The following is a 23,696-nucleotide window of genomic DNA, read 5'->3' as shown; positions in this document are numbered from 1 at the left end:
ATTTAACAATATCACACAATAGCTTCCTTAATTTTTACAAATGTATACATTGATCGAGAAGCGACATTTATTCATTTCTACTTTCTTATGCGTCGTAATTATTTGTTTATCACTTTTTCTGTACCAGTTACAATCTGTATCAACTACAATCAGAAACACTAAAATGGCGCTAAAAATTTAATTGTAGTTATTTAACATGTACTCCAAGAAACCTTTCCTTCTCTCTATAAATAAAATTGATGACCCCACCTGTGACTGCTTATTATTCATGTATTTTAAATAAAAGTTTCCATATGACCTTAAGAGTGCAATAATTATGTCAAATATGTGTATGTTATTAGATTGTAAATAGCTTTCATGCAGAAACTAAGTAATATTCATCTGCTTCACAATTGTGAACACTGTGTGGGACATTTAATAATCATTCAAAATGTGTTGGATAAATGAATGAATGAGTTCTATAACTATTCATACTGTAGCTATCTGGATTAATTAACACTTTTCTGTGATTTATACAGTTTTATGCACAAGCACACACAGGCACAAATACGTTCAAAGAGCCGTACCTCCCAGAGTAGCAGATAGCAAGAAATGTGTCCCATATTTCTTGATAAGGTTTTCTGTGATTTGCTGAAGGGTAGGTCGACGTCCCAAAAGTCTTATGTTGCGGAAGAATTCAGGGGCAAGAGGCAGAGGAGAGCCAAGGAAATTTCTTCTCTCAACTGCAAGGTTATTTACTTTCCAGCGGCCAAACTCCCTGAAAAGCAAATTTATTTTTATTCATAAATGCGTAATCTATCTGAATGTTTTCATTTGAGAAGTTCACTTGGTAGTTTAGCTGGGGTCAGTACATTACAATTACTCTTGCTTGTAATACTATGTTGTGTGCTAGGAGTAGGAAAATAAATGTTTATAATTTATTTAACTGGAGTGAATACTCTAAAACCAAGTCATGTAAAGAAAAAATAAGCCACTCAAAGTGAACAGCTTCCACCGAGATTTTTTTCCCCAAGAAAATATGTATTCATAAAAATGACTTTATTATGCCTAGAATATGACTATAGAGTTACTAAACTAACAAAATAACTAAAGTAATTTTTTTTTGTTTTGTTTTCTAAGGTATATTGAAAAAAAAAGAATGATTTATATTCATTATCCTAATGATTTCCTTTCTCTACTCACTTTAGAGTGAGAATGTAAAAATCCTCAGGGGTATTAAGGAGCTGCAAACTTTAAAAACATCATCAAAAGACAAACCAGTTTTCTTCTTTTTTTTTTATTTTTAATAATTATGGTTTACAACATATTTGGAAATCCAAATTCAGCTATTGCAGTTTCTCAAGATGCAAAGTGATTTTATAGATAAATTTGGCCAAGTTAGAAAAAAATGAAAGATATGGTTATACAAGATTTATACATTTTTTAAAAGAATTTATACATTTACACTGAGATAAAATCAGCCTGATAATAAATTAGAAAAGAATTATAGTAAACTGGGTGTGATTTTTTTTCTGAGAAGTGGTCCAATAAAATTCTCAAATGTCACCCACAGGGAAGAACACTTTACTAGGCTTAATACTTCAAGTGTGTTAATTCATATTTATAAAATAATCAAATAAAATGTTGATTAAACACTTTATACACATGTGTCATATTTATTTATATTTTTCTCCAAAAAAATGCTTGCAATGTGCCAGGCTCAGTGCATGATAAGAAATTCATCTACCGATGAGACCCATACTGTCCATCTGAAAGTAGCCTTCTCCTTTTGGAGAAATGTTTAGGAATAAATAAAAAAAGACAGAAAATTAATTTTTAAAAGTTTTAAATTCTGATATTTACTGAGAGATACACATACAGACCACTCTGATGAGAAATATGACTATATGAAGTGTGGCCCTATTTTACATTACATGGCCAGAGAGGGTAACTCTGCGGAGACAACAATTAGGCAATATGTGAAATAATAATAATAAATTGCTTGGTGCAAGGAGGCAGGAAAAGGATTGACGCAGAATAATGAGGAACAGTGCACATACTTCCAGGACAAAGGGGCATGACCCTGACAGTTTCTAACTATGGATATTTAGCACTTGTGGCACACATTTGACAGTCAAACAACCCATTTTTGTTACTAATTATATGATCAGAATCACTTTCGAATCTAGGGAAGACTTTGGCCTGAACATAAATTAGAAGCTCTTTCATCTTTGAGAAATTATTGCTGTCTCCTGTAAGAATCAGCTCATCTAAACAGTTTTAATTAGCGTTTTTCTACCAAGGGTTCTCAAACTTCAGCACCTATCAGAATCACCTGGAAACTTCACGACAGATTCTGATTCATTAGGTATTAGATAAGAGTTAGAATCTGCATTTTAAACAGACATGCTAGTGCTGCTCTTCTGGTGACCATACTTTGAATAAAACCACTGATATATACAATTTTGTATGTTGCCTTTCAGATCTCATCAAAATGCCATCTTTTCAGTAAATATAGGGCTTTCATAGACTGAATTTATTAAAATGTTCCCTCAAAATTGAGTAAGAATGTCTTTGTTATCTTTATAAGTTGATATAAATAAATTTTAATGCTATTCACTTCTATAATAAAGTTACTTAAATCTGAAGTGTAGGTACATAATAGTACATGTATAATATATAAAATACATAATATTAATATATGATATATAAATAAAAATTTAAACATTGAAAAAGATCATTTGAAATAAAATATGTAAGTCCTAAAATTTGACGATATACCTCAAGATATATAGTAATACAAAACTTCTACGAAGATATTTTTATACCATGATCAAAATAATATTTGCTCATTAATTCAAAAATTTATAGGCTTACTCTCATTTAATATTTTAGCTATCGTAAAATGCTTGTAATTTAATCAATAGAGAATAACATAACTTTACCTTAAAGCTGTGACATATATTTTTCAGTGGTTTACAGTGCTAAATTTGTTAACTCAAATATATTCTTAGATTAAGATACATTCTAAGTGAAATAAGTAGACTAAAAAATCCAAGATGATTGATTCAATGGTAATATTTTATATCCTATACAAATGCTTTCTAAAATGCTGAAAGATTTTCGATACATGCTTTTCTAAAGATTTTCTAAAATGCTGAAAGAGTAAATACATGCTAGAAAAGTGCAATTCTATCTTTTTTAACAATTAGTAAATATACAAATATAAATCCATGATCTATTCTGAACTGATGTATTTATGACTTTCTTCATTTTGTTTCTCTCAAATAAGAACAATAGACATATTACAAAACAACTAACACAAATTATTTATTTTATGAAATCAGTTTATAAGACTATAATACTGCAGGCCGGGCGCGGTGGCTCAAGCCTGTAATCCCAGCACTTTGGGAGGCCGAGGCGGGTGGATCACGAGGTCAGGAGATCGAGACCATCCTGGCTAACATGGTGAAACCCCGTCTCTACTAAAAATACAAAAAACTAGCCGGGCGTGGTGGCGGGCGCCTGTAGTCCCAGCTACTCGGAGGCTGAGGCGGGAGAATGGCGTGAGCCCGGGAGGCGGAGCTTGCAGTGAGCGGAGATCGCGCCACTGCACTCCAGCCTGGGCGACAGAGCGAGACTCCGTCTCAAAAAAAAAAAAAAAAAAAAAAAAAAAAAAAAATAAGACTATAATACTGCAGAATCAGCTATTCGAAGAATATATTGTCTATTCTTTATTATCAACTAATATTATTGTCCATGTTGCTGGCAATACAGATGAACATAAGAAAAATCTATGACCTTGATGGCTCAAAGATTATACAAAGATAAAATATGAATGAATAAATTGCAATTCAAAGGCTTTAGAGTATTTTCTGTGAAAAATACAATTGTATAGTAGCTTAGTTAGCCCAACTCCTCTATCCCATTTATCACTGTTCTTTGATATGAATGGACCTAATCCAACTCACTTTGGATATGTTTTCTCTGAAGACCCTAAGAAGACTTCCTGAACAACTTTCCAAAGAGCCTTCTTCAGCTATTAGGTGCTTTTTACTCACTCAGTATGTTAAATTTGTAGTCTCACTTCACCTTCTAATATTTCAAATGATAAAACACTTTGCCACCCCATCTATTAATCTACTATATCTGTCATGCAAAAAACATAAAGAAAGAACAAACTCTGGGGACATCGCTAAACTCAGACTAATTTAATAACTAAGTAATTATAGTTACTGTTAATAACTAAAGAAAATTATTTTCTTAATTTCAAGAAACTTCTAGTTTTCTCCCCATATTTTCATATAAAGCATAACGCAAAACACCACACCATTGTGTATATCCAACAAGGTTAGTTTATGTAGAAAACATAAATTTCAAATTGAAATCTAAGAGAGCTCTGATTTCCACTCCACATTTGGTTTGTATTGTCGTGATACATGATCACTGTTACAATCTTTATAAAGTGTTGCTGGAAACTGAGATAAAATAGCAAAATAATCCTAAGAAGTGGTGATATGAGAACTTTAAGTAAAGACAGTCATCTCTGGACAGCCACACTGTAACTAGTAAACATTAAATATGAATCAAAATCCCCAGTGTCACTTTTTCGTGAACACAAGATAAGACATTTACTGATGACATTTTAAGTCACTGTGGCCATGTGGCTTAATTTGGCGAAGATTTGTGAGCATATATGTATAACCTGGTCCATAAGCCCGGGACGTTGATTAGCAACTATAATCAGAATAGCTATGGTCCACATATATCCCTAAAGCTTAACAGGATGAACAAGTGAATGAACTGAAAATAAATTTTGTCATGTAAAGTCATCAAGATTATGGGAGGCTGAGGTGGGAGAATCACTTGAACCCAGGAAGCAGGGATGGCAGTGAACCGAGATCATGCCACTGCACTCCAGCAAAGATTATAGGATTATTTGATGTGCTTATTTTCTAGTAATATAATCTAGTATATCGTTACTGATGTAAAGTTTTTGACTCTGGTAAATATTAGGAAGTTAATAAGGAGCTAATGTCTGTATATAAATTGGAACCTAAGGGGTGCAGATTTTTTTTTTCCTTGTTTCCTGAAGATAAGGTTCACCTCAGTTACAACTAGATCATGCATTCTTTAAATGCTGGAAAAACAAAGCAATGGAGTGCTGAATTAAAAACATGCTGTTGGGTGTAATTATCATAATGAGAACATTTTACCTAAAGGCATCTCAGGATTTCATCCAGATGCTTTATGTTTATATTAAATAAGAACACTGTTGTATCTAACTAAGTGTTGTATTCAACTTGGAACCTTCACAGAACGTAACTGTCTTCCCATCATAACGTGTGAAAGTCTTTCAATTAAATAGGCACTATCATTAGAGTTTAATGTAACTCAGTCCCTTTCAAGGCACCACTGTTTTATAGAACACACATACGGGCTATAACCAGTTTAACCAGAACATTACTTTGAAAATATTTTTGGGGATCATATTCTAAGGAGCCTCTATTGGTTTATTAGAATTGTAGGTTTGCCTGCTAAAAATTCCGATGTGCAATCATCTATTATGTATTTCCACACAATATTTATTTTTCTACAATGTTTATTATAATTGTATCCCTGCTCAGCTTATAAAAAAGGCTGGAAAATAAGAATGACATCATCAAATTTCAGTTAAACGCCTGTCACATAATTGCCACATTGCCATTAACCTTTCTTATTAGCATTTAAATATATACAAATACACAAATGTACTCAGTATATTTAAAATATATTAACTGTCATGATTTCTTTAAAAGTGCACAAATATATTTGGTTTCCTCAAAACACAGAATTTGCCACTGTTCATATTAGAAATTTTGTATTAAATACCAAAGAATAAGAAAGCCAAAATATATTGACAAAAGCAGATGATGCAGTAGCTGAAAAGATTTACCTTTAACTACTAATTTCCACTAAACGAAGTTGTCTAAAGTCCTACGTGCTATTATTACATTACTTTTCACATTACTGTATTTGTTGGCTAGTAATTTTATTAATAACCATTAAAATTTTCAGACACAACAGAATCTTAAAATAAATATATTACCTAAGCATTCATGTCTACTGGGAACAAATTCAAAACAAAAATCATAAATTAACTTGTCAAACTTTAATAACAATATTCTAATTACATCTGTAAAATCATACGGATCTTAAGAAATGGCACTAATACCAATATTGGCTTCTCATAATTTTACTGGGTTACTGTGATATATAAAATTGATTTTTAAAAGTATTTTTACCAGCTGGACACAGTGGCTCATGCGTGTAATCCAAGCACTTTGGGAGGCCGAGGCAGATGCATCACTTGTGGTCAGGAGTTTGAGACCAGCCTGGCCAACATGGTGAAACCCTGTCTCTACTTAAAGAAAAAAAAAAAAAAAAAAAAATAGCCGACTGTGGTGGTGTGTGCCTGTAATCCCAGCTACTCAGGAGGCTGAGGCAAGAGGATCGCTTGGCCTGGGGGGGCGGAGGTTGCAGTGAGTCAAAATTGTGCCACTATACCCCAGTCTGGGCAGCAGATGGAGACTCCATCTCAAAAAACAAAAACAAAAACATTCTTACTATATAGCTTCAACAGCTCACAAATGACACTGTTTTCCATTAGGCTGGTAAAAGGAAAATGTTTCAAATAGTCTGGATGCCTGTAGCACTGAAGCTAGTGTTTATAAAACAGCTAAATGCTCAGTAATTAGCAAGATAAAAAATCGACTCTCCATTTAGCCCCTTGATACATCAAACTTTTAAAAATAAATTTAATAGTATTAGAGTTTAATTTTTTTTAAGGTCGGGAGAAATTTTTAGATGATGCTGCAGATTTAGCAGAATGAATCTATGCAAATAAAATACTGGTGATAAAAGTCCAATCATAAATATAACTTATGTAAAGTGTTTACATGTAGGATTTCTGAGAAGCACTGATTAATGACTGTTGTATTTTGAAAAAGCTGCCAAACTCAAAGTAGACTACAGAAGACAATTAGCATGACTGCAATAAAAATAACTGCCATGTCAGTAGAACAATAAGAATTAATAGTAGCTGTAACCTCATGACTATCATTGAAATAAAAAAGATGAATATGGGGCTACTGAGAAAGTGTTAAAGGATTTTCCGGTTTATGGCTGATTATGCACACTTCAAATTCTTAAAATATGTTATAATTTTAGGACTCTGAAATTACTGAAAATAATTTAATTTTATGTTACATAGTTTTAAGTCACTTTCATCGCTTAATAGGATTTTATGAAACTTAAAGAGAAATACAACACAGACGCAAGTATATATGATAATATAGAAATTGATTATGCTTGTCTAAATTAAATCACATTTTGAGCACTTGTTAGCAAAAGTTTTGTGTAAAAATATACAAACATGCTGTTAATGATCTTCTCATTTGAATAAAGTAAAATATGTAAAAATTTTGCTTAAACTTTGTTTTCTAAAGTTTGATAGTATAGTTTAATTTCTATTACAAATATTATATCAAGTTATCAAAAATACTGCTTAATTACATTCATATAATAATACAGATTAGGTAGCTATTGATCAGTGTAGACAAGCCAAGAGGCACAGACATATCTGAGATAAAATAAAATAAAATATTTAGTCTGTTTTTTTCTGATAAAAAAACACTGAATAATTTTATTTTAGCATTGATAGTTACAGAAGTAATTCATTATCTTCATTAATAGATAAAAAAATTTGCATTCATGAATAAATTTTATTATTTTAGCTAGGGAATTTTAATTTTTAAAAGGAAATGAAATTAGGATTGAAACTGCTGAAGTGTCAAATCCTATTCTCACCAATTTAATTCACAAAATGTAAAGCTTTCTGAATTTTTGCATGTTCATAACCTCAGTGGTGTAAACACACCTTATCTATGATCATAGGTATAATAAAACTGATACTGGAGACATTTTGAGGTAAAATTTGTAAAACTTAACTACAGTAGTACAGAAAACATGGATTACTTCTTAGTAATTTTTGGTACATGTAAATTTGTGAAGTGGGTTTTTCGTGCCAGGATGTTAATTTTTAAAAATATATACATATTACTGATTAAGGTAATGCAATTTTATAGAATTAATAAGTAAAAATTTACAAAATAATTTATAAATAAAATCACTCAAAGACTACGCACATCACCATTGTTGTTTCAGGTAAAGACTAATAAGTTAAATGCTCATAAAGATAGGTAAATGGGAAATAGATATCTGTTAATGAAAAAATAATGTTTGCTGACAAATTCTTCAATCATTTAAGCAGTATTTCCTCTGAGATTTCTTTATAATGATACCACATCTACCTTAAACATTGTGTCAAAGATTTTTAAATCATGGATTATGTGAAGGTAACTAACCAATTATATATCTGAGATTACAATAAATTACAACTTCAGGTATTGCTTCATTTCAAGTTACATGAAGTAAGAAGTCAAAATGAAGAATTGTTTTTAAAGAATAACTGCATTTTTAGTGACAATAAATATAAATTGTCCATCTTTTAATAAATTTTTTTCATAATAAAGATGAATTTTGAATAATAACCCAATTCAGTAGAATGTATACTTTTCCTGAAATATGTCTCAAAATGTCTTAAAGAGAATTCTTTTTAAAATTTTATATTTTCCCACATAGTTGAGGCAAATGAAAATGTGTTGCTGCAGGTCATAAATAAAAAAAAAAATGATTTATTTCAACATGCTCTTAATTTTATGTCTTTCATATATACATCGAATAGGGAGACTGAATATGGTATTTTATGACAAAATAAGTTTTCAGAAAAAGTATAAACTTAAGTTTACAAGGTGTAAATTTTTTATTCCCCAAATTATAACCTTTCGGTTTGAATCAGGCTTGATGGTTAGAATACAATTTTACACACAAAAACTTTATAAAATATCACCTGGCAATTTCATCTTTCTCTGGATATCACTGTCTTGTATGGATTACAAATTGAGACTTGTTATCTAGCAAGCACTTGGTCTTACCATCTCCTTTTGGAGATTTATATAATATAAACTTCTTAAATATTACCTGCTTTATATGAACTTCAAAGACAATAATAATATGTGGGAACTGCCGTCTTTTCTGCTCTACCATACCTGTCTCCAATTAATTCAAGTCCTCTTGTTATATGCACTCATGGCACAATTTTCTTTTCCTTCTGTGAACTTAGTTGTGTCACTCTTTGATTCATGTCTCACGTAGAGGTGAATTATTTCTTCTTATAACCATTGTATTTTTAAGACTCAAATGAATGATCCATAGTAGCCACTCGTTAAATACACTCGGAATCACGAAATGAGTAAATATTCTCATGTAAGCTAAAATGAAATAGCCACCTAAGTATGAAAAAGAATGAGGTTTCCTACTTGTTAGTAGTTCACCCTGACTAAAGTTCACAGAAAATCAAGCTCAGTAGAGGAATATATTTCTCAATTATCATCTTTGAGGGTTCATGTGACTAGGACAAATTAAAAGTTAACTATTCGCTCTAAACTGAGAAGCACTAATCATATGTAAAAACCTACTTCCACTGATATCTAAAATATATGTTGGGAAGTTTAGAAATATGCTACCATTTCCTGCTAGGGCAGTAAAATGTATAATTGTGGTACTCCAAGCATCTTACAATTAATACACTTTGAGAAGAGCAATCCAGATATTTCAAATATAATAAGATTTTTAATTTATCTTATCTGTGCCAGCCATAAGGCAGTGGAAGCACATTGATATAGACAAGTTCAGTTTTCATCTTTTATGGGAAAAATAAATATGTTTGACTAGTTTTCTCCTATAAACTTTAAAATGTAATTTTTCACTGATTAGCAGTCAATAAGTTTATACGTTTGACAGGCAAAAAACACCTTTCATACTAGTGATCATTAAGCATCTTCTGGCAGATAACTTTTACCTAATCATTGAAATTGAAATGATAATTTAATTAGACTTGTTTCTAAGCGATCAACCTATGAATTTTAAACTATTGCACTGAGACGTGTGTTCTTTTTATCCCCTTTTGATAAATGAGAGAAGATTGTTAGAAATAAATTCTCTGAGGCTGTATATCTAGCAAGAATTTAAATCCAGGGAGTCAGACCTCAAACCTAATGACATTAACTCCTTTACAGATTGATAGCAACTTTGATTGAAAGGTGGTTATTATTGGTAATGTATATCTGTGAGAGTGTGTGTGTGTATATATATTTATGTGGGAAGCATGGAGGGTGTACAGGAGAGACAGGGAAAGATGTAGAGCATAGAGAGGGAGAGGAAAGAGAAGAAACAGATGAAGTCGAGAGAAGTTTATTCATTAAATTGGGAAGAATGTGAGAAATAGTAATTTATATCAAACAGAAGCAAAAAGCCAAGTATAGATTAATCATTTATTGTCCTGACTAGCCACCCAGGAAACAGAGAATGTAAACCTCTACATGGTAGAAGGACTTAAATGGCCTTTGAAACCATTTCACATTTCTTGAAAGAGGAATTGTAGGAAGTGAATGATTAAAGAGGTTTATAATCAATTACTTTAATAGGTGATATAGTATAGTCTAAACTCTGAGCTTAGGGTGCAGAGAATACAAGCACAGGTAACAAATGCATAAATAGATGTACTGGATTACAACAAAGTTAAAAGCTTCCAAACAACAAAAGAAACAACAGAATGAAAAGACAATATACAGAATGGGAGAAAATAAGGGGTTAATATCCAAAATATATAAGATACTAAAATAAATCAATAATAAAAAATAAAACAAATTAAAATACCCTGATTTGAAAATGAACGAAGGACCTGAATAGACATTTCTCAAAAGAAGATCTAGAAATGGCCACCATTTTAATAAAAAATATTCAAAATCACTAATCATCAGGGAAATGCAAATTGAAACTGCAATGAGATATCGCTTCACTCCTGCTAGAATAGTTATAATTAAAAAGACAAAAGTTAACAAATTTTGGCAAGAATGTGGAGAAAAGATAACCCTTGAACACACTTGGTGAGAATGTAAATGAAAACAGCCATTGTGAAGAACAGTTTGGAGATTTCTCAAAAAATAAAAACAGAACTACTATATGATTTGGTAATCCCACTACTGAATATATATACATATTTATATGTTGAAGAGATATCTGCACTTCCATGTTTATTGCAGCATAATTCACAATAGCCAAGGCATAGAACCAACCTGTGTCCATTAGCAAAAGAATGGATTTTAAAAGGTGGTATATGTACACAATAGTCTTTGAGTGATTTTATTTATAAATTATTTTGTAAATGTTTACTTATTAATTCTATAAAATTGCATTACCTTAATCAGTAACATGTATATATTTTTAAAAATTAACATCCTGGCACGAAAAACCCACTTCACAAATTTACATGTACCAAAAATTACTAAGAAGTAATCCATGTTTTCTGTACTACTGTAGTTAAGTTTTACAAATTTTACCTCAAAATGTCTCCAGTATCAGCCATAATAAAGAATGAAATAATGTCATTTGTGGCAACATGGATGAACCTGGAGGACATTATGTTAAATGAAATAAGCCAGGTACCGAAGGAAAAATTCTGCTTGACCTCTCTCATATGTGAAATCTGAGAAAGTTGATCCCATAAAAGGAAAGAGTAGACTGGTAGCGACCAGAGTATGGGGATATGGAACCGTGGAAGAGTTTGGAAAATGCTGGCCAAATGATACAAAATGACAGAAGGAATAAGTTCAAGAGGTCCATTGTAGAGCATGGCAATTATAGTTAATGGCCATATATTGTATTCTTGAAAAGGAAGTGATCAGCAAACCTAAAATACTGATGAACCTGAAAAACTTATTATGGAGAGCCACTCTACATGACAAGAAAAAATAAAAAAAAAAAGACAGCTGAGCACAGTGGCCCATGCCCATAATCCTGAAACTTTGGAAGGCTGAAGCTGGAGGATTGCTTGGGCCCAGGAGTTCAAGAGAAGCATGGGCAACATAGCTTGTCTCTCTAAAAAAAAAATAAAAAAAAAAAATAGCTTGCTCTGGTAGCATTTGCCTGTAGTCCTATCTACTCAAGAGGTTGAGAAGGGGAGGGAGAATCACTTGAGCCCAGGAAGTCTAGTCTACCTTGATCTCTGATTGCACCACTGCACTTCAGCCTGGGTGACAGAGCAAGATCCTGTCTCTAAATAAATAAATAAATAAATAAATAAATAAATACATACATACATAAATACATAAATACATAAATAAGTAGAAAAGTAAAGTCTATTTTTGATGGGAGAATTTTTAGTACTTCTTTAATCTTTTTACTCACTATTGATTTATTCAGGTTTTCATTTAATTTGTGATTCAATACAGGTAAGTTGTATTTTTCTAAGAATGTATCCATTTTTTCTAGGTTTTCCAATTTGTCAGCATATAGGAATTCATAATAGTCTCTAACAATCTTTTATATTTTTTTGTTATCTATTGTAATGTCTCATTTTTATCTTTGATTTTACTTATATGTGTCTTCTTGTCTTATACTACATAAATGTTTGTTCATTTTGTTCATCTTTTAAAAAAATATTAGATTTGATTTGTTGATCTTTTGTAATATTTTGATCTCACTTTCATTTATTTCTGCTCTAATCTTTACTATTTCTTGTGTTTTATTAATTTTGGGATTGGTTTGTGTTTGCTTCTCTACATTTCTTGACCATCATCATTAAGTTTTTATATGAAGTCTTTTTGTTGTTGTTGTCTTAGGCATTTATTGTGATATTATTCTTATTCCTGCTTTATCTATGCTCCATACATTTTGTTATGTTTTGATTTCATTTTTATGCATTTTAAGACATTTTAAATTTATATTTTTTTAATTTATTTATTGATACATAGGTCATTCAGTAGCATGTTGTTTTATTCCCAGGTATTTGTACAGTTTCCATCATTCCTCTTGTTAACTGATTTCTAGTTTTAGTCCATTACGGTCAGAAAAGATACTTGATATGATTTCAACTTTTTTGAATCTCTTGAAATTGTTTTGTGTCCTTATATATCTTCTATCCTGAAGATATTCCATGTGTTGATGAGAAGACTGTTTATTCTGTAGCAGTTGAGTGAAATGTTCTGGAAATGTCAGCTTTATCCATTTGGTCTAGAGCATAGTTTAACTTTGATGTTTCTTTGTTGGTTTTCTGCCTGAATAATGTAAACACTGCTGAAAATGGGGTTTTGAAGTCCCCTACTATTATTGCATTGAAGTGTATCTTTCCCTTGAGATCTATTAATGTTTGCTTTACATATTTGGGTGTTGTGGTCTTAGTACACATACATTTACTATTGTTATATCCTGTTACTGAATTGATCCTTTTATCATTATACAGTGAAATTCTTTCTCTGTTTTTACAGTTTTTGATTTAATGTCTATTATACATAATGTAAGCATAGCTACTCCTGCTCTTTTTTGGTTTTCGTTTTCATTTCATGGAATATATATTTCCACCTCTTCAATTTCAATCTATGTATGTCTTTATAGGCAAAGTGGATTGTTTGTAGGCAGCACACAGTCGGGTTTAGTTTTTTGTTCTTTTTTAATTCATTCAGCCACTAAATTTTAGTTGGACAATTTAGTCCATTTATATTCAGTATTGTTATTGGTAGGTAAGGACTTGATACTGCCATTTTGTTACTAAATGTTTTGTAACTCCTCCCTTCCTTTCTTCACTTCTTACTGTTTCCTTTCCAGTTATTTTCTCTGGTGGTATTATTAATTCCTTAAGTTTTACTTTTAGGGTATCTATTATAGGTTTTAGCTTTGTGGTTGTCATTAATTTTACAAAAAAACATCTTATAGCTATCATAAGTACCTCAAAATATGGTTTTTGTTTTTGTTTTTGTTTTTTTTTTTTGAGACAGAGTCTCAGTCTGTTGCCCAGACTAGAGTGCAGTTGCACAATCATGGCTCACTGCAGACTCAATTTCCCACATCTCAAGTGATCCTCCCAGCTCAGCCTCCTGAGTAGCTGAGACTCCAGGCATGTGTTACCATGCCTAACTAATTTTTTATAGAGATAGGGTCTACTTTGTTGCCTATGCAACAAAAGAGTGAGTGAACTCTTGGGCTCAAGTGATCCTCATGCCTTGGCCTCTCAAAGAGCTGGAATTATAGACATGAGCCACTTCACCTGGCCCACAAAACAGCTATTTTCAGTTCCTGGATGAGAAGTTAAACCTTACCTCTCCAGGTTTGGTAACTGGCACTTTATTTAATCAATTTTGTTAGGTTATATTTCCTTGAATATTTTGGATGCCTGAAGGCATGCATCAATACCTAGGCATTGAAAAATTAGGTATTTATTTCAGTCTTGCCTTGTTTGTACCTGTCCTTCTTCGGAGAGTCTTCCAGTAGTTTAAAGGGGATTGCCTGTTGAGCTCCGTAAGCCTGTGGTCGCTCTTGGCATTTTAGCACTAAAGGGTGCCCTGAGCCTAGGTTTGCTGTAAGTCTTGCAAACTGCTAGCTCACCAACGCTCCAATCTGAACTTGGAAAAGACCAGCCAGTAGAGAAGAGGGCCAGAATTTGGGTTTGTTCTGCCAGGATGGGGATTGCCTTCTGGCCCAGGATGAATTTAGAAGTGTCAAGCAGCTCACTTGGTTCTTTCCTTTGTTGTTTTACGTGGCAGAGTTGGTACTTGGCTCTTAGGCAAAGTCCCCCATACTGTTTCCTCTTCTTTCCCCAATATAGGGATTCTCTCTCCACATTGCACTGCCTGAGGCTGGGGAAGGTGTGACTTGGGCAGTCTAATGGCTGCCACAACTTACATGATGTTGGGTTTCTCCCTAAGCCATCATCCTCCCAGACCAGTGCAGTACTGGGACTTGCCCAAAACCATGGTCACTACAGCCTGCCTGCTACTGAAATTTACTGGGGGCTGGAGTCCACTGTAGTCAGCTAGTAGTAAGCAGGCTGGGACTCAGGTTTCTGCTACTGGGGTGGCAGATTCCTCTCTAGTGCAGAGATGTCTAAATGCTCCTTCTGTGGGCACCAGTCTAGAATCAAGGACTATGAGGGCCCTGCCCCACATTGCATTCCACTGTGGCAGGGCCAGCACTAAGTTTCAATGCAAATTCCCACACTCCCTTCCCTTTCCCTCCCCAAGCAGCCAGTTCCTCTCTCCACAGGGCTCTGCCTGGTAGCAGGAAGGGGTGGTTTAGACAATGTGATACTGTCCTTTCTACAGTCTTCAATTCCTCTCTTTTGGTTATTATACCAAAATCAGGCACTGTGATTAATTTTGCTCTTTTGAATGTGCTTTTTAATGTGTGTAGTTATTCAATGTAATATTCCTGCAAGGCAACAATCTTTGGGAAGTTCTAATTGGCCATGATGATCTGGCTCCTCATTTGTCTTTTTTTTTTTTTTTTTTTTTTAGTGTCTGAGCTTTTGGTGTTATATTTAAAAAATTGTAGCCAAAACCAGTTTTAAGGATCTTTTCCCCTATATTTTATTCTTGAAGTTTTGCAGTTTCATGTTATATTTAAATTTTTAATATTACGAGGATGTACCCACAAAAACTAAAAATTAAAAAAAAAAATCATGGGATGTAAGGATGATTAGATATATACATGGATAATAAATGTGATCCATAACATTAACAGAATGAAGGACAAAATCACTATGATTATATCAAAGATGTAGAAAAAGGGTTTGATAAAAATTCAACATTCTTTTATGATAAAATCTCGCAACATATTAGGTATAGAAAAAAATGCACCTCAATATAATATGGACTATATATGACAGTCCTACAGCTAACCTACTCAATGGTGAGAAATGACAAGCTTTTCCTTTTTAAGATCAGGAACAACACAAGGCTGCCTACACTCACCACTATTCAGCATAGTATTGGAAATTCTAGCCAGAGCATTTAGGCAAGAAAAATAAATCAAATACATCCAAACTTGAAAGGAAGCTAAATTGTCTCTATTGCAGATGACGTTATCTTATTGCAAAGAAAACCCTAAAGACACCACTAAACCAAAAAATAAAGTCAAAGAAGTTGTAAGATACAAACTCAGCATACAAAAATCAGTAAGATTCCTATACACTAAGAAAGGACTATCCACAAAAGAATTTAAGAAAACAAACCCATTTACGATAGCATAAATAAGAATAAAAAGGCTTAGGAGTAAATTTACCCAAATAAGTGAAAAATTTTGTACATTGGAAATCAGAAGGCACTGATGAAATAAACTGAAGAACACATAAATAAATGAAAAATTATCCTATGTTTATGGATTACAAGAATTAATATTGTTGAAATGCCCATGCTACCCAAAATAATGCACAGATTAATGCAATTCCTGTAAAAATTCCAATAGCATTTTTCACATAAGTAGAAAAGAGAATCCTAAAATTTATATAAAATCAAAAAGGACTTCGATTAGATGCAACAATATTAAAAAAAAAAAAAAAAAAACAGCAAAGCTGGAGACATTACACTTCCTGATTTCAAACTATATTACAAAGTTACAGTAATAAAAATAATATGGTATTTGCATAACAAGACACAGAATAGAGAGGCCAGAAATAAAGCTATCCATATATGGTCATCTAATTTTTGACAATGATGCCAAGAACACACAAGTGGAAAATAAACAGTGTTGAGAAAACTGGATATCCATAAGTGAAGGAATAAAATTGGACCTTTGTCTCATACAATATACAAAAAATAATTCAAAATAGATTAAAAACTTAAACGTAAGAACTGAAATCATAAAACTCCTAGAAGAAAGCTGGGGAGAGAAAAGCTCCTTGTTTACAACCTTAATGGGAACACACTATTTTTCACCACTAAGTGTAACGTCAGCTGTTGAATTTCATAGATGAAATTTATGAAGTTGAGGAATTTTTCCTTAATTCCTATTTTTCTCAGATTTTTTTCATAAATAAACATTGAATTTCACCAAATGCTTTTTTTTCTGGAACAACTGGTATGATCATTTTATTTTTTCTTCTTCACCCTGTTCATATTATGGATTATACTAACTTTAAAATGTTGAACCAAACTCACAATGCTAGAAGAAACTACACTTGGTCATGACGTGTAATTCCTTTTATATATAGCTGAATTCTGTTTTCTCGTGTGTGTGTGTATGTGTGTGTGTGTACATGTATGTGTATGCATGCTTTTTCTTCTGGTTTGGTATCAGGGCAGGTGTGTGTATGCATGCTTTTTCTTCTGGTTTGGTATCAGGGTATCAGTAGATTGAAAAAGGAAATGAACTGGAAGTGTTATTTCCTGGGAAATAATCTGTAAAATTAGTGTTAATTCTTATTCAAATATTTGTTAGAATTTTCCAGTGAAATCATCTGGGCCTGAAGATTTATTTGGAATTTAAAAAATTATAACCACAATGTATTTAATAATTCTAAAGCTAGTCAATGATATAATTTGTGATTGTTTGTGCTTTTTAAGAAATCGGTCAGCTTAATTTGAGTCAAATATACATATGTAGAGTTTTCACAGTATTCCTTAGTATCCTCTTAATTAATTTTTTATATCCATGAATTGTGTGGTGATAACCACTGTTAGAGTTCTGACTTTGGTAATTTGTCTACTCTCGTTTTTTCTTGCTAGAATATTGCCAATTTTATTTTTATTGCTGTTATTTTCAAAGAACTAGGTTTTTGTTGCATTGATTTAATCTACTGTTTCTCTTTTTTCAACTTCATTGATTTTTGCTATTATCTTTATGTTTTCTTCATTTGTGTGGGTTAATTTTTCTCTTTTTAAAGATCTTTGAGGAGGAATCATATTATTGGTTTGATTTTTTTTTTCTTTTCTATATGTAAGTTTTTTTTTTACTATACATTTCTCTCTCAGCACTGCCTAAATCATGTTCCACAATTTTTGATACTTTGTGTTTTCATTTTCACTAAGTTCTGGGTCTTTTCAAAATTTGTCTTGGGACTTGTCTTTAACCTATAGTATGTTTCAGAGTGCGTGGTTTGTTTCCAAGTGTTTGGAAATTCCCTTGTCATTCCGGTGTTGCTTTCTTGAATGCTTCAATTATGGTCATAGAATATACTCTGTGTGATCATAATTGTTGAGATTTGTCTCATGACTCTTAATATGCTCTATTTCATGTGACCCAGGGGCCCTGCAAATGTCTGTGTATTTGGTTAAAGCGTTCTATATATTGATTAGATCATGTTTGTTGACATTGTTGTGTTCTTCTATATCTTTGCAGACTTTTCATCAAGTTGTTCTAGCAACTGACGAGAGAGGTGTTGAAATATCCATCTACAGTTGTGGATTATTTTAGTTCTTCCTTCAATTCTACTAAATTTTGCTTACAATATCCTGTAGCCCAGTTGTTTGGTGCATGCACATTTAAGGCTAATGTGTGTTCATGTTGTATTAATTCTTTATCATTATAGTAACTAACTATCTCTGGTAGACTTCTTTGCTCTGAATTCTGCTTATACTAATATAGTCTCTACTCTTTTTTCTCAAATTAATGTTTGTCTATTATGTTATTTTCCATTCTTTACTTCTACCTAACCTATATTGTTACATTTGAAGTGTGTTTCCTTCATAGCTTACATAGGAGCTATGTTTTCTTGATCTATTCCACCAATGTCTGTATTTCAATTAGTGTATGTATACCATCTCTACTTAAAGTAATGATTAACATTATAAAACTTAAGTACAATGCTTTCTTTTGTTTCTGTTTTCCATTCTCTTTCTCTTTTTTTGTATCCTTTTGAGTTACTTGAACAGTTTTTAAAATTCCATTTTTATATATCTATACTAATGTTGATTATATCTCTTTGTATGTATTTTATTGATGGCTTTACTTATCACAGTTCACGGGGGTCAATATTTTACCAGTTCCCATAGAAACCTTACCTCCCTTTACTTCATTTTATCTCTCCCATTTATAATATAATTGTGTTTAATATTTCCTCTAAATTACTTTTGAACAATTTAAATAGTGTTATAATTTTCACTTCACCTGTCAAAATACTTTAGAAAACTGTAGTGAAAAAAAAGTTTCACATTTATCATGTTTTTACTCTTTCCATTTTTTTCTTAATTCCTGTTATTCCATAATTCCTTCATTTGTCTCCTTCCTTCCTTCCTTCCTTCCTTGCTTCCTTCCTTTCCAAACAATTTTATGCAATGTCTTGAAAATGTATGAAATAAAAATTTTAAAAGTATATACAATATTGAAAAGTCTTATAGAGTTTTGGAATATACAGGCATATTAAAGAAGTTGTTGAGAAAACAAAGCTAGGTGAGAAAACTATTTCTGTGTAATTACATAACTATCTCTGTGTTCACTTAAAGGTAGAGTTTTCTAAGACTATAGAGAAAGATTACATAATTATACAGAAATGTTATTTGTTGAGAGAAAAAGTGGATAGTAAAACCAAGCATTTTTCTGATAAAATTTATCATTTAATCATAAATAATATTTAAACAGACGTATACTTATAGAAAAATATTTTTTCAGTAAATATTTATAGATATAATTTATATGTTGATAGTTCCCTATATTTCTTTGCTGAAAGTGTTTTGGTGCTACTTGTATATAGATAGAAGCATTTTTTAAACATACTTTATTTTCTGAGTAATTTTATGTTAAATGCAAACCTGAGAGAAAAGTATAGAGTTAATCCAAACACTCCCAAACCCCACAGATGCACAGCCTACTAAATTATCAGTATCTCCCACCAAATAGCACATTTGTTACTACTATTGAACGTACATGACACATTATTATTCCCCAAAGACCACAGTGTACATTACAGTCCACACGTATGAGTCTGGACAAGAAGTGTACATATATACATGAATTTACATATATAAAAATGTATATATATATTTTAAATGATGGAATGTTGTAGAAGTTGCCAAACACACCTCTATAACTCTAAATGTATCACACTGTGATTTAAAAAGAAAATGTCTATGACAAATATATAAAAACCCAGTTACAACTAAAATAATTTCTAGTTAACAACAAATGTAATAAATATTTAAAATGATAATAAAAATCCAAACCAGCAGGACCAGTAATAATTGTTCAGTATGTTAATTTTGGATTTGTATGAACTCTCACTGCAGAATATTGGACACCTCTCAATTACACAATTATTCATATCTGATCTAACTTTTCCCAACTTAATTATTCAACCTTTCCTTAAAAATCCCCTCATAAATATTTTATGCAATACATGCTACCACAGCTTACTTGTCTCTGCTCACATTTTAAAAGTCCCATGCCTTCCACAGGTTAGACTAGTTTGGGGTTGCTGACAGCATAAATGTGAAAATAGGCAGGAGTTACAGAATCACAGAGTTCCTTTACATTAAGAATGACTTTTAGATAGTTAAATGCTTTATATATTTAAATAGAATGCAAATATTTTCAAAGAATATAGAAAATATTTAGTTTCTGTCTAGTGAATATTATTGTATGTGCTTGTTATAAAACATAACTAATGATTATAATAAAAATAATCTTTAAAGTATAGACATTTATAGTTGTGTTTCAATTCAGGAAGAAGAGGAAAATATTAATTTAAAATTTAGCATCTATAACAAGTTTGTATATCACCTTCAAAATGAAGGGGGGATGCTAAGGCCTTATTTTACACTTATAAAAACGTAATGATAATTCTTATAATTAGATAACATTTTAATTTTCCAAGTTTCTGAATATAGAGCAGATGGAAATCAACTTTTTAAAAATTTAAAGGAAAGATAATCTCAAGATGATCTCCAAAGAGTAATTAAAATTAAATTTTGTAGAAACAGTAATGTTTTGATATCAATGTAAACATGAATTAAATGACATAATGACTTTTCTAGTGATAATTTAAATACAATGTTTTATAGAAAATGAACAATTCAGATAGCGATGGGGTGACTATGAAGATAAGGGTAACCATTCTTTTTGTAAAATAAATATATTGTAATCAGAAGACTCCAAATAGGAAATACAGAAGTAATATTCTATAAAGACTGGAAAAGGAGAGAGTAAAAACCATAAATTAAATATTAAGAAATCAGGCTGCTATACTACATAATTATCTAACAATGAAAATAAATAAGCGTTTAAACATCAGTCATTTATTTCATTTATTCCATTTTTAATAAAGTTGCAATTAAATATTCTATGAAGTAGCCTCACTTATTCTGGTTTGGGCTTGAGTAAGTATTTTATAAATTAAGTATTAGGACACTTCTGAAAAAACTAGGTCAATTAAAAGTTAGTAAAGCTGGAAGTCCAGATGGCACTGAATTCACTCAACTAAAATTAACTACTTTGAATTTGGCTCAGTCTCAATATTCAATTATTAATGTGATATATGTGAAAATCTGGCAAACTGGAAAATGGAAGATGATTCAGTTCTTCTAATTACAAGGTTAGATAAAATAAATATCTTCATTTTCCCCCTAGGTATTTAAAAATACAACTGATGATATAATAAAAAATTTAACAATCAACATAAAATTGTAAATAATTTATTTTTCCCATCAGGTAGTACTTCAATTGCCATTCATATAAAAGTTAGTCATCTAATGAAGAAAAAACACTATACATCAAATAAATGTTTAATTTTTAAAAAATGGAAACCTGAAGAAAGTAAGAATTCTATACTTATGCAATTCTGCCACTAACTTGTTTTATGAACTTGAAGAATTTACTTTGTCAGTTATATTCTTTATTTTCCATGCTATAAAACCAAGGACCTAGGTTTAAAACACTGAATTTTTTTTTAGATTTTGGCTTTAAATTATATAACACCTATAACAGAAGAATATCATGCATTTATACTTTTCAATAAACATATACACATATCTCTAGGTAGCTAGTATGTGATTCACCATATTATTTTACAAAGACTTACATATTAAAAAGTATCCTTCACCAATCATCACAATATATGACTTCAAAATATACTATAAAGATATAGTAACCCAAACTGATACTGGTATAAGAACAGACACATAGACCAATGAAACAGAAGAGAGAACTCAGAAATAAATCCATGCAGTTATAGCCAACTGATTTCTGACAAGGGTGCTAAGAACACACTGAAAGGACAGTTTCTTTAACAAATGGCACTGGGAAAACGATAATATCATGCAGATACATGAAATTAGACATTTATCTCCCACCATATGCAAAAACAACACAAATGGATTAAAGATTTAAATGTAAGACTTGAAACTGAGAAAAAGCATGGGGAAAAAGCTGCATGATACTGGTCTAGGTTAGGATGTTTTGCATAAAACCTCAAAAGCACAGACAACAAAGGCAAATATAGATAGATAAGATTACATGAAAGTAAAAAGCTTCTGCACAGCAAAGGAAACTTCCAACAAAGTGAAGAGACAATCCACAGAATGAGAGAAAATATCTGCAAACCATCCACCTGGCAAGGGATTAATAACCAAAATATATAAGGAGCTCAAACAACTCAATAGCAAAACATCAAATAATTCATTTAAAAACTGGGCAAAAAATTTGAATAGACATTTCTCAAAAGAAGACATACAAATGGCCAATAGGCATATGAAATAATTATCAACATCATTAATCATCAGAGAAATGCAAATCAAAACAATAATGAGATATCACCTCACTCCAGTTAGAATGACTATTATAAAAAATCAAAAGATAAAAAGTGTAGGTAAAGATGTGGTGAAAAGGGAACCCTTATATACTGCTGGTATGAGTAAAAAATTTGGAGGTTCCTCAAAAAGTAAAAATTGAACTACAATATCATCCAGCAATTCCACTCCTAGGGTAACTATCTGAATGAAATGAAATCAGTGTGTGGAAGAGAGATCTGCATTCTTTAGTTTATGGCAGCACTATTAACAATATCCAAGGTATGGAATCAGTCCAAATGTCCATTAACTGAAGAATGAATAAAGACAGTGTGGCATTTATATACAGTAGAATACTACTTAGCCATAAAAACTCCTGTCATTTGCAGCAATGTGAATGAACCTGAAGTATATTACGTTAAGTGAGCTATGCCAGGCACAGAAAGACATATACTGCATTATCTCACGAATATATGGAATCAAAGAAGTTATTCTCATGAAAGAAGAATAGTGATTAGAAAGCAAGGAGAAGAGGGGGAGACGGGGGTAAATTGATGAATTGTTACAACACCCCAGCTTCATAGGAGCAACAAGTTCTGATGTTCTACTGCATAGTAGGATGACTAGTTAGCAACGATGTTAACATAGAGATATTCTGAAATATACAGATATTTGTAAATATACAAACATTTTGAAATATCTATAGATTTCAAAAAAGCTAGAAGAGAGGTTTTAACACCTCATTGGAAAAAAATGATAAATGTTTAAGATAATGGATATGCTAATTATCCTGATTTGATCATGGCATAATGTATACATATATCAAACATCATATTGTATCCCATAAATATGTACAATTATGTGTCAAACATAAATTAACAAAGAAAATTATTTTACACTATATGTCATATCACATGCACATACTTGGAACAATAAAATGCTGTTTCTTTTCTGTTTTGTTGGCAATATTTAACTGATACACTGGAAAAACAATAACTATATTCATCCATGACTTTATACCAATGCTCTCATTCTTTGAAGACTCACAATAACTCTGTAAGGCTTCTA

At 31.6% G+C, this 23,696-nt stretch overlaps 1 protein-coding gene across 3 annotated transcripts in view; it reads right to left on the bottom strand.

The window, feature by feature from the left end:
- Positions 1–23,696, bottom strand: part of BRINP3 (BMP/retinoic acid inducible neural specific 3) — a 397,925-nt gene that overhangs the window by 195,066 nt on the left and 179,163 nt on the right. For all 3 annotated transcript variants that reach the window (XM_003893381.4, XM_009191377.4, XM_009191381.4), the window contains exon 3: positions 567–757. In XM_003893381.4, the coding sequence (XP_003893430.1) occupies positions 567–757 (191 nt within the window). The remainder of the gene's footprint in view (positions 1–566; positions 758–23,696) is intronic.

The sequence above is a fragment of the Papio anubis genome, chromosome 1, assembly GCF_008728515.1.
Source record: "Papio anubis isolate 15944 chromosome 1, Panubis1.0, whole genome shotgun sequence".
Classification (NCBI taxonomy): domain Eukaryota; kingdom Metazoa; phylum Chordata; class Mammalia; order Primates; family Cercopithecidae; genus Papio; species Papio anubis.
The sequence above is the reverse complement of the archived record's forward strand: the minus strand, read 5'-3'. Positions and strand labels throughout refer to the sequence as shown.